Source organism: Rhinopithecus roxellana, chromosome 6 (assembly GCF_007565055.1).
Source record: "Rhinopithecus roxellana isolate Shanxi Qingling chromosome 6, ASM756505v1, whole genome shotgun sequence".
NCBI classification, from domain to species: Eukaryota; Metazoa; Chordata; class Mammalia; order Primates; family Cercopithecidae; genus Rhinopithecus; species Rhinopithecus roxellana.
Window position 1 is genome coordinate 61,859,593 of NC_044554.1, and position 14,030 is coordinate 61,873,622.

The following is a 14,030-nucleotide window of genomic DNA, read 5'->3' on the forward strand; positions in this document are numbered from 1 at the left end:
ATGAATCCCAAGTGCCTAAAATAATATTGGGCCTACAGAAGACAATAAACCAAGTGGGGAGGGAAGGAGGAAGGAAGAGGGACAAACTTAGATGCTAGTAGGTGGTCAACAAATATTATTAATGAATTTATTCACACTGTGGGAATATTCAATTGTGTAAATACACTGAACATATACAGTAAAAAATGGTGATTCTGATTTTAGAAAAATTGATTACAGCAGTAATTAAAGAATGAATCCATCTGTCTTTTTAAATAGTATCTCCAGTTCACATTAATAAAACCATAATGGAAAAAAACACAATGTAAATTTAAAAATAGAATATAAACTTGTGTCAACTTTTATATGATAAATAAGTTTTAAAAAGACTAGACAGAAATATATCAAAATTTTAACAAGCTATCTCTGGACAGTTTGATATATTTTCCTTTTTGCATCTTCTTTATTTTTCAAATTCTCTACAATGAGCATATTTTTACTCTTATGACCACAACAAAATTGAATAAAAAGAATAATTGCCACACTTCTCTAAAGCTAGTCATAACCATGATTGAATAATAATTGTCAATATTGTACATTATTACATAGTTTTTTTTTTTTTTTTGGGACGGAGTCTCGCTCTGTCGCCCAGGCTGGAATGCGGTGGCGCGATCTCCACTCACTGCAAGCTCCGCCTCCTGGGTTCACGTCATTCTCCTGCCTCAGCCTCCAGAGTAGCTGGGACTACAGGCGCCCGCCACCACGCCCGGCTAATTTTTGTATTTTTAGTAGAGACGGGGTTTCACCGTGTTAGTCAGGATGGTCTCGATCTCCTGACCTCGTGATCCGCCCGTCTCGGCCTCCCAAAGTGCTGGGATTACAGGCGTGAGCCACCGCGCCCGGCTATTACATAGTTTTAACTCATTAAAAATTTTTTTTGAATGACAGTCATTAAAGCCTACTTGTCAGGGTGAATTATTATTTTACTAGTTCTCTGTCACTATCATTCTTTGCCACTTTTTTTTTTTTGAGACAGAGTCCCACTTTGTCGCCCAGGCTCTGTTGCCCAGGCTCTGTCGCCCAGGCTGAAGTGCAGTGGCATGATCTCGGCTCACTGCAAGCTCTGCCTCCCAGGTTCATGCCATTCTCCTGCCTCAGCCTTCTGAGTAGCTGGGACTACAGGTGCCCGCCACCATGCCCGGCTAATTTTTTTGTATTTTTAGTAGAGATGGGGTTTCACCATGTTGGCCAGGATGGTCTCGATCTCCTGACCTCGTGATCCGCTTGCCTTGGCCTCCCAAAGTGCTGGGATTACAGGTGTGAGCCACCTCGCCTGGCTGCCACTTTTTTCTTTTAATCTTGGGCAGTAGTTTACCATGGCAGAAACACCTTCCTTGCACTCAAACTTCTAAATCCCAGCTTTATCATTATCTAGTTGTATAACTGTTCTCATCTTGTATATTAGAATAATACCACCAATTAAAGATATTCTGGTATACGGTAGGGTCTAAATAAAGAGTAGTAATTATTATCCATTGGAATATATTACCTACTAGCTAGATCATAAGCACTTTCAGAGACTGTGATTGCCTTGTTCCACTGTGTCCATAGTCTAGCACTGAGTCAGCATGTCATAATTTTCAACACATTATTTGTCATATCAATTAGTATCTTCACTACCTTTTTTGGGGAGAGTCATCTTAGGATTGTAGAAGGAGTATTACCTCTCTCCTGCTATTTTATTTTTATTTTATAGAGATGAGGGCTAACTATGCTGCCCAGGCTAGTCTCAAACTCCTGGGCTCAAGCAATCCTCTCACCTTAGCCTCCCAAAGTACTGGGATTAAAGACATGAGTCACTGCGTCTGTCCCTCCTAGTTATTTTTTTTTTTTATTATTATACTTTAAGTTCTAGGGTACATGTGCATAGCGTGCAGGTTTGTTACATATGTATACTTGTGCCATGTTGGTGTGCCGCACCCATCAACTCGTCAGCGCCCGCACCCATCAACTCGTCAGCGCCCATCAATTCATCATTTATATCAGGTATAACTCCCAGTGCAATCCCTCCTCCCTCCCCCCTCCCCATGATAGGCCCCAGTTTGTGATGTTCCCCTTCCCGAGTCCAAGTGATCTCATTGTTCAGTTCCCACCTATGAGTGAGAACATGCGGTGTTTGGTTTTCTCTTCTTGTGATAGTTTGCTAAGAATGATGGTTTCCAGCTGCATCCATGTCCCTACAAAGGACGCAAACTCATCCTTTTTTATGGCTGCATAGTATTCCATGGTGTGTATGTGCCACATTTTCTTAATCCAGTCTGTCACAGATGGACATTTGGGTTGATTCCAAGTCTTTGCTATTGTGAATAGTGCCGCAATAAACATACGTGTGCATGTGTCTTTATAGCAGCATGATTTATAATCCTTTGGGTATATACCCAGTAGTGGGATGGCTGGGTCATATGGTACATCTAGTTCTAGATCCTTGAGGAATCGCCATACTGTTTTCCATAATGGTTGAACTAGTTTACAATCCCACCAACAGTGTAAAAGTGTTCCTATTTCTCCACATCCCTCTCCAACACCTGTTGTTTCCTGACTTTTGAATGACTGCCATTCTAACTGGTGTGAGATGGTATCTCACTGTGGTTTTGATTTGCATTTCTCTGATGGTCAGTGATGATGAGCATTTTTTCATGTGTCTGTTGGCTGTATGAATGTCTTCTACAGCCATCTGATCTTTGACAAACCTGAGAGAAACAAGAAATGGGGAAAGGATTCCCTATTTAATAAATGGTGCTGGGAAAATTGGCTAGCCATAAGTAGAAAGCTGAAACTGGATCCTTTCCTTACTCCTTATATGAAGATTAATTCAAGATGGATTAGAGACTTAAATGTTAGACCTAATACCATAAAAACCCTAGAAGAAAACCTAGGTAGTACCATTCAGGACATAGGCATGGGCAAGGACTTCATGTCTAAAACATCAAAAGCAACGGCAGCAAAAGCCAAAATCGACAAATGGGATCTAATTAAACTAAAGAGCTTCTGCACAGCAAAAAAAACTACCATCAGAGTGAACAGGCAACCTACAGAATGGGAGAAAATTTTTGCAATCTACTCATCTGACAAAAGGCTAATATCCAGAATCTACAAAGAACTCAAACAAATATACAAGAAAAAAACAAACAACCCCATCAAAAAGTGGGCAAAGGATATGAACAGACATTCCTCCTAGTTATTTTAATGATAAGTTAGAATAACTCTTAAAAGCCAGAGAAAGTCAAAGATTAAATCATATAGCTCTACATTCTCCTATGGTAACAGTAAATAAATGAGTAAATAAGACAATTTTAGATAGGGTAAATAATGTTATTACTAACTATTTAGGTTCATATTTCTAAATCACATGCTAAGCTGCTATTTTAGACATTACCTACTGATTTCCTGTTGTAATAGATGAAGATGTTTACTACACTTACACTATCTTCCCAATACATTTCATCTCAATTTTCGGTTAAACTGTAGTTCTGCATTATGATTAGGGAAATAAAGCCGAGAAATTTACTGTGATAATGTCTCCTTTTTTTTTTTTTTTTTTTGAGACGGAGTCTCGCTCTGTCACCCAGGCTGGAGTGCTGTGGCCGGATCTCAGCTCACTGCAAGCTCCGCCTCCCGGGTTCACGCCATTCTCCTGTCTCAGCCTCCCGAGTAGCTGGGACTACAGGCGCCGCCACGTCGCCCGGCTAGTTTTTTGTATTTTTTTAGTAGAGACGGGGTTTCACCGTGTTAGCCAGGATGGTCTCGATCTCCTGACCTCGTGATCCGCCCGTCTCGGCCTCCCAAAGTGCTGGGATTACAGGCTTGAGCCACCGCGCCCGGCCAATGTCTCCTTTTTAATAAAAGTTTCACTTTTCCTGTTGTGTCCCTATCCTTCATTTTTCACATTAGATGCTATTTATACTCATCAATAGATTTTTCTTCCAAATGCTTAGCATATCTACTGAGTCTACTTTTATCTGGAAACCTCCTTTTTGTAGAGACAGGGTCTTGATTTGTTGCTCAGGCTGGTCCTGAACTCCTAGATTCAAGCAATCCTCCCATGTCAGTCTGTGGACTAGCTGGAATTACAGGCATATACGACTGTGCCCTGCCTATTTTTTTGTTTGTTTGTTTTTAAACAAGTTTTTCTTCTTAAATGTGGACAATGATTTTAATTAAAAAATATTTTTGTTGTTTTTGTTTTAGAGGAAGCTTGTATTAATCAATACAATATCCAGAAACAATGTCTGTGAAACAGGTGCTTTTATCCACATTTTGCAAATGAGTCATTAATAAAAACACCAATTTATAAGCAACAGCTAAAAAGAAAAGCAAGCTGATGTAATTTCTCACCCTATTGTTCAAATTAGCATTTTAAACCGTTGCACCTTAATCAAAGTCACTCTTTTATGTACAATAATCACAGGCAAAGCAACTACTATGCAGGGTAACTGTAAATGATCAAAACAGGACACTTTTGAAAATGAATGGAGCACTATTAATAATTATGCCAGGGCAATATGCATAATCCTAAGCAAACCAGCCATTCCATTACTAATAACCTCTTGGATGCTGAGCTTTTAAATTTACAAGGTGTTACCAATCCCATGAAGTTCCCCGCTTAAGACACACACCCTACTATGCTAGTGCCTAATATAAAGATCACTACAGTGAAAACAGAAGACGAAAAAAATTAGCAAACATAGAATAAAAAGTTTTTAAGCTATTGATTCTTGCAACCCGCCCCCGAACCCTCAACAAGCACACATACAAACAATTCATTTAGAAATTCACATACTTTCTCCTCGAAGGAAATAGTAATTCACATATTTAAAAATAGATAGAACTGAATAAGCTGGTAGAATTTTCTTTCTCTTACTCAGAATTACTCAATTAAGGAAATAAAGAAAGGGTGAAAAATGATTAGAAAGAAAAGAGAATGAATTGTAGTTTTCTATCTAAAGTAGTTAAGACATGAGAGAAGAAATCACTCAATGCCCTTACCCATCCCAGAGTCTTTCTTGGTGCCATCTGATATTATGTCTACATGATCAGAGTCCACATCATAACTAAAGAAATCATTCAAATAGGTCTTTGATCGCTGGCCACCAAATACATATAAGCAACGATTTTTCTGAAAAAGAAGAAAAAAAAGAAGAAAGGAGAAACTTGTCACTTCCATGAAGAACTCAGAATGATCCTTTAAAAATTTAAACCTCTACAAAAGTAATTTTACAATAGATCCCAATGGAGCTGGAATAAAAGGCAAAGAGGAAGCTCTCTACATATTGCTAAAAGGTAATCTCTAGGACATCCTGTTAAAGAAGAAAAGCAAGGTGCAGAATGATATATTCAGGTTCCTTCTTCCTTTGTGTAGGAATGGAGAAGGAATATCTGTGTATGAGACAAAAAGAGAGGGAGAAAGGGAAAGAGAAAGTGAGAGAGGGGGAAAGTGAGAGAGAGAGCACGTGAGCGAGAGTAGAGATTTCTTCTTTTTTTCAAAAACAAAGGAAGGATAAACCAAAACCTAATAAAGACAGTTACCTATAGTGGCAGGAACAGAGAAGGAAGACCTCTCCAAAAATACCTTGACATACGGTTTTGACTTTAGAACCATGCATATGCTTTTATTTAATTAGAAGACAAAATTAACTAAAAAAAATTCTAAAATTTGGGCAAAAAAAATCCAACAACAAATAAACCTATCTGTACACAAAAATATACTCACATAGAGAAGCAGTATTTCTAGTGATTTTAAACATACCTTTTGACTACCCATCCCTAGAAGTCTAAATCCTAAACAGAAAAATAGTCAGAAACCAACGTTAAACAGCACTCAGTGATTCTGTTGTTAGCTTTTTTACTGTGAAAGCTATTATAGACAGACAAAGCAAGTAATGTTATGAAGCAGGATTTTAACCTTAAAAGACACAAAAATAGGCCAGGCATGGTGGGCTCACACCTGTAGTCCTAGCATTTGGGCAGGCCAAGGTGGGACGATTGCTTGAGACCAGCCTGGGTAACAGAGCAAGGCCCTGTCTCTACTCCTTCTTCTTCTTCTACTTCTACTTCTTCTACTACTTCTACTTCTTCTACTTCTACTACTTCTACTACTACTACTACTACTACTACTATTACAAAAACAACAAACCCAGGTGTGGTGGTACACACCTGTAGTTTTAGCTACTTGGGAGGTTAAGGTGAGAGGATTATTTGAACCCTGACACTCAAGCCTGTAGTGACCTATGATCTGCACTCCAGCCAGGGTGGCAGAGCAAGACCCTATCTCTAAAAAAAAGAAAAGCTATAAAGTTACAAAACAGAAGACATTAAGATAAAAAATATTTTATTTGAATTAGACAAATCAGTATGAACTCATGATTTAATTTTTCTCTTACAAAAAAAGATACATAAATATGTGGTGGTGGTGGGGGTACTCCTACTAGCCAAAGAGAAAAATTTGAGCATCAAGAAAGTGGCCAGGTGTGGTGGCTCATGCCTGTAATCCCAGCACTTTAGGAGGCAGAGGCAGGTGGATCACCTGAGGTCAGGAGTTCGAGACCAGCCTGGCCAACATGGTGAAACTCTGTCTCTACTAAATACAAAAAGTTAGCTGGGCGTGGTGGTGCATGCCTGTAATCCCAGCTACTTGGGAGGCTGAGGCAGAAGAATCGCTTGAAATTGGGAGGCTGAGGTTGCAGTGAGCCAAGACTGCACCATTGCACTCCAGCCTGGGCAACAAAAACAAAACTCTGTCTCAAAATAAAAGAAGAATGACAGCACTGGATAGAAATACATCAATATGTAAAATACTTCATAATAAAATTTCTGTACACTTATCATTGGTTAGCTTTGGAGCCTCAAAGTTAACTCATTAATATGAAAAACAATAAAGGAAAACAATCAAACATTTATACTGCCTATTCAGTATGCTTTACATTTCAGGGTAACCAAAAAGTTAATGAGAGGAAGTTTTTTTTTTTCCCCCTCCATATTAGGAGAATCACACACTTAATAAATGCAGAGGAAATGACATCATTAGAAAAATCACCATATTACACATCCTAACGAAATTTAGGCAATGAAAGGCTACAAAAACCATTAGGCACAAGTTTGAAAGAAAACTTTATAATTGATCAGTCAGGCTAATAACACCCAACCTATTAACATCATCAAAAGCATGACAACCACTTATTAAATGCCTCTTTATATTTTGCAATCAGAGTGTCTATGAAGTATTCTTGCATATTCTCCCTAGCCGCCAAAAAAGAGAGTGAATCTAAAATCAAGCCTTGAGTGCAATGACCAGTTTATAGGAAATATGAAAGAGGAACACATTGAATTACACTACAAAGATAAAATCAAAATCAAAACTGGAAATGTGGGAGATTCTAGAGCACAAATGTCTCGCTTAGTGGGTTTGTATGTGGGCGGGAATAGGGAATAGGAGGAAAGAGTACTATTACAATTTTTAAAAAAATGTATGAGACATAACAACCAAATGCAAAATACCTTTTTTGAATCTTGACTTAAACAAACCAACCAAATAAAGATATTTTTCAGTATATTAGAAAAAAAGAACACAGATAGAATATTAAATGATATTAAAGAACTGCTTTTATTTTGGTTGATAATGATACTACAATTATGTTTTTCTTTTCTTTTTTTAAGAGAGAGAGTCTTGCTATATTGCCCAGGCTGGAGCACAGTGGCTATTACAGGAGTGATCGCACTATTGATCAGCATGGGAGTTTTGACCTGTTCTGTTTCTGACCTAGCCAATTAACCTCTACTTAAGCAACATACTGGTCCCTCGGTCTGGGAGGTAACCATACTGATGCCAAACTTAGTATGAACAACTGATTAAGCACAGTGCAATTAAGCACAGTGCAATGTGGCCCAGAACTGGGCTCCAGCAATCCTCAGCCTCCTGGGTAGCTGGGACCACAGGTGTGCACCAACACACCCAACTGTAATTATGTTTTTAAAAAGCCCTTATCTGTTACAATTATACACTATAGTAGTATTTACAAGTATAATGATACAGTATCTGGGATCTGCTTTAAAACACTACAGCAGGTGCTGTAACAAGAAAGGAATAAAAATTTTAAAAATACTCCAGCACAGTAAAATTTAAGAATAAACTTAAAAATCAAAGAAACATCAAGAAAATGAATGAAATTAAAGTGGAATAGTTGTATGAAAAATGAGCAATTATTGATGACTGCTGAAACTAACAAATGAACACACAAAAATGTATTATTAATTATATTATCCTCTCCACTTTGTACAGAGAAAAACATGTTTAAAATACATGTTAAAGAACATGTTTAAAATATTCCATGATATTGTTTTAAAGCTGTGTTCACAGAAAGAAGACCAAGATTTCATTAAAACATCTGAAAAGGTTAAAAAAAAAAAGTCTGTATGTTGGTTTTACTGATACATTTATTATTATTATTATAATTATTATTATTGAGACAAAATCTTGCTCTGTCACCCAGGGTGGAGTGCAATGGCATAATCTTGGCTCACTGCTCAGCTTTTGCCTTCTGGGTTCAAGCCATTCTCCCACCTCAGCCTCCCAAGTAGCTGGGACTACAGGCACAGGTCACCATGCCAGGCTAATTTTGGTATTTTTACTAAAGATGGGGTTTTGCCATGTTGGCCAGGCTGGTCTCGAACTTCTGGCCTCAAGTAATCCACTGTGCCTGACCAGTGCTGATACATGTAAATTCTAATTCTATAAAATCAAATCTTAAATTCTTTGTACTTAATGGAGAATAGCAGAAGGGAAAATAAGAACAGAGAAAGAAATTGTCCTTCTAATTACTAAGAGAAATTAGTAAGTGGAAAGACTTAAGAAAGGAACAAAGCTACAAAATTGATTTAAGCAGTGAAATTAGTCGTAAGATTGCCTAGATTAGTAGTCAGGTAATAACTACTTAGGAATTACCAGGCTGATGGGAAGAGTCTCATAATTAGCCAACAGTTCACTGTTAAAGAAGTTTTGTCTTTCTCTGTCACTGCTACACTAATCATTTATTTCTAAAGAAAAGTTTTTATCACTTCCTGAAGAATTAGATTTCACCACTTCTTTTCCTATCTAGGTATACATGATAAAATAACATTTACGCAATGTACGGAATATTCTTACTGAGTGGAATAGCATGCAGTGTCCTATTCGAGACTGGATGTCCTCAGGCCCAGCATTACAGGAGTCCTCTCGAAGAAGTTTCCAGGTTTGACATTGACAGTTGAAAGCAAATAAGCCACTGAATTGTGGTTCACTGGCTCTGCTGTCATCTACGCTGCCATTACAAGTCAAAATTCTACCACCAAAAGTGTAGATCATATGTTTTTCTGAGTCCATACACATCTATCAGAACAAGGCAACAGATTGAATAGTTTTAGTTTGTTCCTGTCATATGTGCTAAAACAAAACCAACATGTACAGTTTTACATTCTCAAAAAAAACTAAACTTTGTCCCTAATGACACTAAATACCACCCCGATTATTATATGCAAGTTTCTAAATACTTTTTCAAGTTGCCATTTTTCCCAGTGAGAGTAAAAACACGTTGGGATAAAGAGCTTTCTGCTTTCTTGAAACTGTATAATTTTTACCAATATCAACCAATGATACATGAGGTGTTGATTTATATATGAGTGAATACTTATATTCCGGGTGAATAGTGATCATACTCTCCTTACTAAAATTCCCTTTCATTCTAGGGAAGCATCCTATTAATATTACTACCATTTATTAAGCGATCAGATACGCAAATAAGAGTGGTACAGCTAAATTCATCTCTCTGCATTTATTTCTATAAAACCCTTCAAATTATTACAAAACAGTAGAACAAACAAAAAGACATTTACAACAATCAAGTCTTCAGACTGACTTCTACATTGTAAAGAACTCTATCTGCTTTTAACATAGCACTATTAATTTAATTTTCTTTGAATTAAGCTATACACTTCATGTTTAAAAGTCAAGCTTTATTCTTCCGTTCTTCCAACTCAAGATTGTAGCTTTTCATAAAAATGTATGAGAAAACAGCCATTTGTCATGAGACAGTAAGAATCAAATTCTGTTTCAAATAATACATAAATCCAAGTTGGGAATTAGCTGTTGAACGTAAGTGGCATTTATATAAAGAATAAATTGTGTACACAAAACATCTATGTTTTGCTAAAAAAAAAAAAAAAAACTAAACATTTGATATTCAATTCTCCTACCAAATTACTTCTGCTACTTATGTATTTTTATATTTTTTTAAATAAAAGGCTATTTTCATATATATATATATATATATATATATATATATATTTTTTTTTTTTTTTTTTTTTTTTTTTTTTTTTTTTTTTCTTCCCCCGAGACAGTTTCGCTCTTGTTGCCCAGGCTAGAGTGCAACAGCATGAGCTCGGCTCACCGCAACCTCTGCCTCCCAGGTTCAAGCAATTCTCCTGCCTCAGCCTCCTGGGTAGCTGGGATTACCCGCATATGCCACCATGCCAGTATAACACTGCATTTTTAGTAGAGATGGTGTTACTCCATTTGGTCGGGCTGGTCTTGAACTCCCAACCTCAGGTGATCCGCCCGCCTCGGCTTCCCAAAGTTCTGGGATTACAGGCATGAGCTACCGTGCCTGGCTATTTTCATAATTTTAAAGGTTTTAAAAAATTGAGGTTATTATTATTAAAAAGAAAAGATTCTAACATCTCCTAATTTTTATCTACCCCTAAAAAGATCTACCTCATTAGCTATTTCCCAGGTTTCTCAAAGACTTCTATAAATTAAGATGCAAATCTATTCCCCAAGGGTGAAATCTTGGTAAATATGGTTGAAAAACAAAGATGTCTGGCATACCACAGAAAGTATTCCTATTTTTTAAATGATCATATAGTTAAAATCAGCACATTGCTGAAGACAACTCAGTTTGGCCCCAACCAACTAATGCCTCCATTGAGGGCTCCATTGGAGCTGGGTCACATTTCCCTTGCTGAAGTACTTCAGACTCAATCACTACAAATATCTGGGAACTATGCTGAAAATCTTTAGGGACTCACATTAAATGAGTTTATTTCCATTTTTTATTAACTCACAGATTCATACTAATGGCCAATCCTTGTTACCAACCCCCTACCTTTCTACTTTGTATGGCTACAAAGAGAGTTTCTTTCTTTTTGAGGATATTCAAGCTTAATTTTGATGTAGCTTACTCTCATTTGTTTGCAGGGCTGAAGTATAAACATCCTTATCTTGGTAGTTCTTCCTAGGACACCAGTCTAAACCAAGAAACCTTTTAATATTTGATTTCCACTCTTTTGAATTGTTTTGTCATTTTTACTTTCCGAAAAAATTTCTGAAAAGCTAGTAACTTATTGAACTCTGTATGATAATGTCTTTTCCATCAAAGACTTAAAAAAAATCTTTAAAGCCAAAAGTTTAAAGACTATTCATTTATTATGTCAGGGGTTAGATATTTAATTTTTAAAATCAAACAAATAGAGGATAACCACTTATTTTCCTGGGAAAAATTATTTTTTGAATCTGAGAATGACTTTATTTTACCCTATCACAGGAATACAAGATTGGTAAGGGTTTGGTTGGGTTCAAAATAATCTTCTCCTCACAAAATTTGAAGATACTGCTATAAAGCCTTCTAAGTATCCAGTGTTACCCAACCTACCACCTTCCCTTCTACAAACCTCCAAAAATGCCTCATGACCCAGTGAGAATATCAGTGAGCTGAGATCTTCAATTCTTCAACTGAAGTTCTTCCTGCTACTTCTTGGCTAGCTCACTTTCCATTTTCTAGTAATTTCCACAAAAAGTGATTACACTTGAAGGACAGTTTGGCTAGATATAAAATTCTTGGCTCACACTGTCTTTTCTTGAATGTCTTCTAGATGTTGCTCTATTATCTCCTGGCACTGCAAGGAGATGTAGAGAAATCTGATACCGGTCTCATTTTAGTTCTCTTATAGGTGACTTGATCATTTTGTCTACTTGCTATAAAATGATCTCTTATCTTTTACAGTCAATGTTATTAATATATGTCTTAGAGTTAAGTATTTGGGTCAACTTTTTCTGAATATAGTATGCCCATTTGATATGTGGAGTAAAATCTTTCTTCGGGAAAATGTTATTGAATTCAATTGGTAAATATTTGGTTTTTTCATGGTTTTGGTTTTCTTCTTTAAAGTCTCCAATTACATATATGTTGGCTCTCCTCTGCCTACCTTCCCCGGTTAATCATTTTTACCTCTTTGTTTTATCTTATTCCTATGCTGTATGATCATTACCTATCCTTCTTTATGCTCTTTGTAGATAAGTCTTCATTTCTGAAAGGGGCAATATACTGGGATATAACTTTCATTTACTGTTATTTTTCTTTTTATTGTTTTTCTTTAGAATGTCTCTCTAAAGCTTTGTTATTTGTTGCTTTTTAGTTTTTCATATATAATTGAGTTGAATTTCCCTGGACCAGATGACTTTACAGAGGATTTCTGTGGAAGGTAGATATTCTTGCTCAAGAACTCCTTCCTCTGTTGCTACTGAACTGAATGGTTCCTTCAAAATATGGCACTTCTGGTGAAGCCATATCTTCTCTAATTCTATGAATCTCATCTGGCTTATAGGGTTGATTTCAAGCTTTGAGCTCCCCAAATTTCTTACTGGTCATTGCAAAGGGAGCCATCATTCCCACTGTGTTTCCTTCACTTTTACAAAATAGTGCTTTCTGACATATATCACCTCTGGATCTTTCTGGGTACTTTACACATGTCAATTCACTGATTCTTCCAGTGGCTGCCCTGGGTGCAATCTGTGCCCTGTCCCTGACACTTCTCACTATGATATACAACTGCTAGGCTCCCTCTGCTTTCCCAGGCCTCCCTATTATACTGTTGTGGACTTCAACAAAAGTTCTGAGTATTTCAGTTGTTTTTGGTTAAACTTACAAGGCATTGGGAGTTGTAGGTTTACTCTGGCTCTTGATTTTGCTAAGAGAGAGAATGTGTGTGTGTTTAAATCTTTTTGCTTGATTACCATTATTCCTGGAAAACCACACAAAGCAGTATCAAGGAAAGCTTGAGAACTAAACTGCCACTATGTTCTTAAGAAATCCAGAAGTCTTTAAATTTTATTTTTTAAATATGTTAAAATTAAAAATGGCAAATAGCTTTTAGGCATGTTTGTATCGTATAGCTTTCTCATATTTTTATCAAATTTGAACATTAAGTGTTAAATCCTAAATTGTCATGAATACCACAAGCTATTTTTGGAGTGTCATAAACACTACAAGTGTAAGTTCTAACTTATAGCTTTATTTGTATGAAATAGAATAGCAAAATGCAGGAGTACACAGATTACTTGCTCACTGTTACAGGGCTAGTTGTTGGCTGAATTAGTACTGAAATCCTTGTTTCTTCACCCCCAGTGTTCTGCTGTACCACTTAAAATCAGTTGAAAACCACACATTATTTAACAGCACCCAGCTTCCAAGAAACATCCTATTTTATGAAAGTCAAGAGAAACAAAGGCCACACCCCAGAACTCTCTACATGCTACTCCTAAGCTATTCTTTTTTTCAACCTGTTAAAAAAAAAAAAAAAAAAAAAAAAGACATCAGCATCTTTTGTAAAAGAAATACATAAACATTTGGGAACAAGAGAAGAAATTGTTCCCTAACAATATTATCTGATTATCTGCTGATGTTTCTTTTTTTTTTCTTTTTTTTTTTTTTTTTAATTATACTTTAAGTTCTAGGGTACATGTGCATAACGTGCAGGTTTGTTACATATGTATACTTGTGCCATGTTGGTGTGCTGCACCCATCAACTCGTCAGCACCCATCAAGTCGTCATTTATATCAGGTATAACTCCCAATGCAATCCCTCCCCCCTCCCATCTGCTGATGTTTCTAAAAGATCAGAACCAGCCTAACTTTTCTTGGCATGCTTATTTTCCACATGAAGAACATTGAGGGTGTCAGCAGGGA

The 14,030-nt window shown here is 36.7% G+C and overlaps 1 protein-coding gene across 3 annotated transcripts in view; it reads right to left on the reverse strand.

The window, feature by feature from the left end:
- Nucleotides 1–14,030, reverse strand: part of MKLN1 (muskelin 1) — a 169,263-nt gene that overhangs the window by 40,183 nt on the left and 115,050 nt on the right. For all 3 annotated transcript variants that reach the window (XM_030932520.1, XM_030932519.1, XM_030932521.1), the window contains exons 11-12: nt 9,179–9,400; nt 5,026–5,155 (exon numbers count right to left, since the gene is read on the reverse strand). In XM_030932520.1, coding sequence (XP_030788380.1) covers nt 5,026–5,155; nt 9,179–9,400 — 352 coding nt within the window. The remainder of the gene's footprint in view (nt 1–5,025; nt 5,156–9,178; nt 9,401–14,030) is intronic.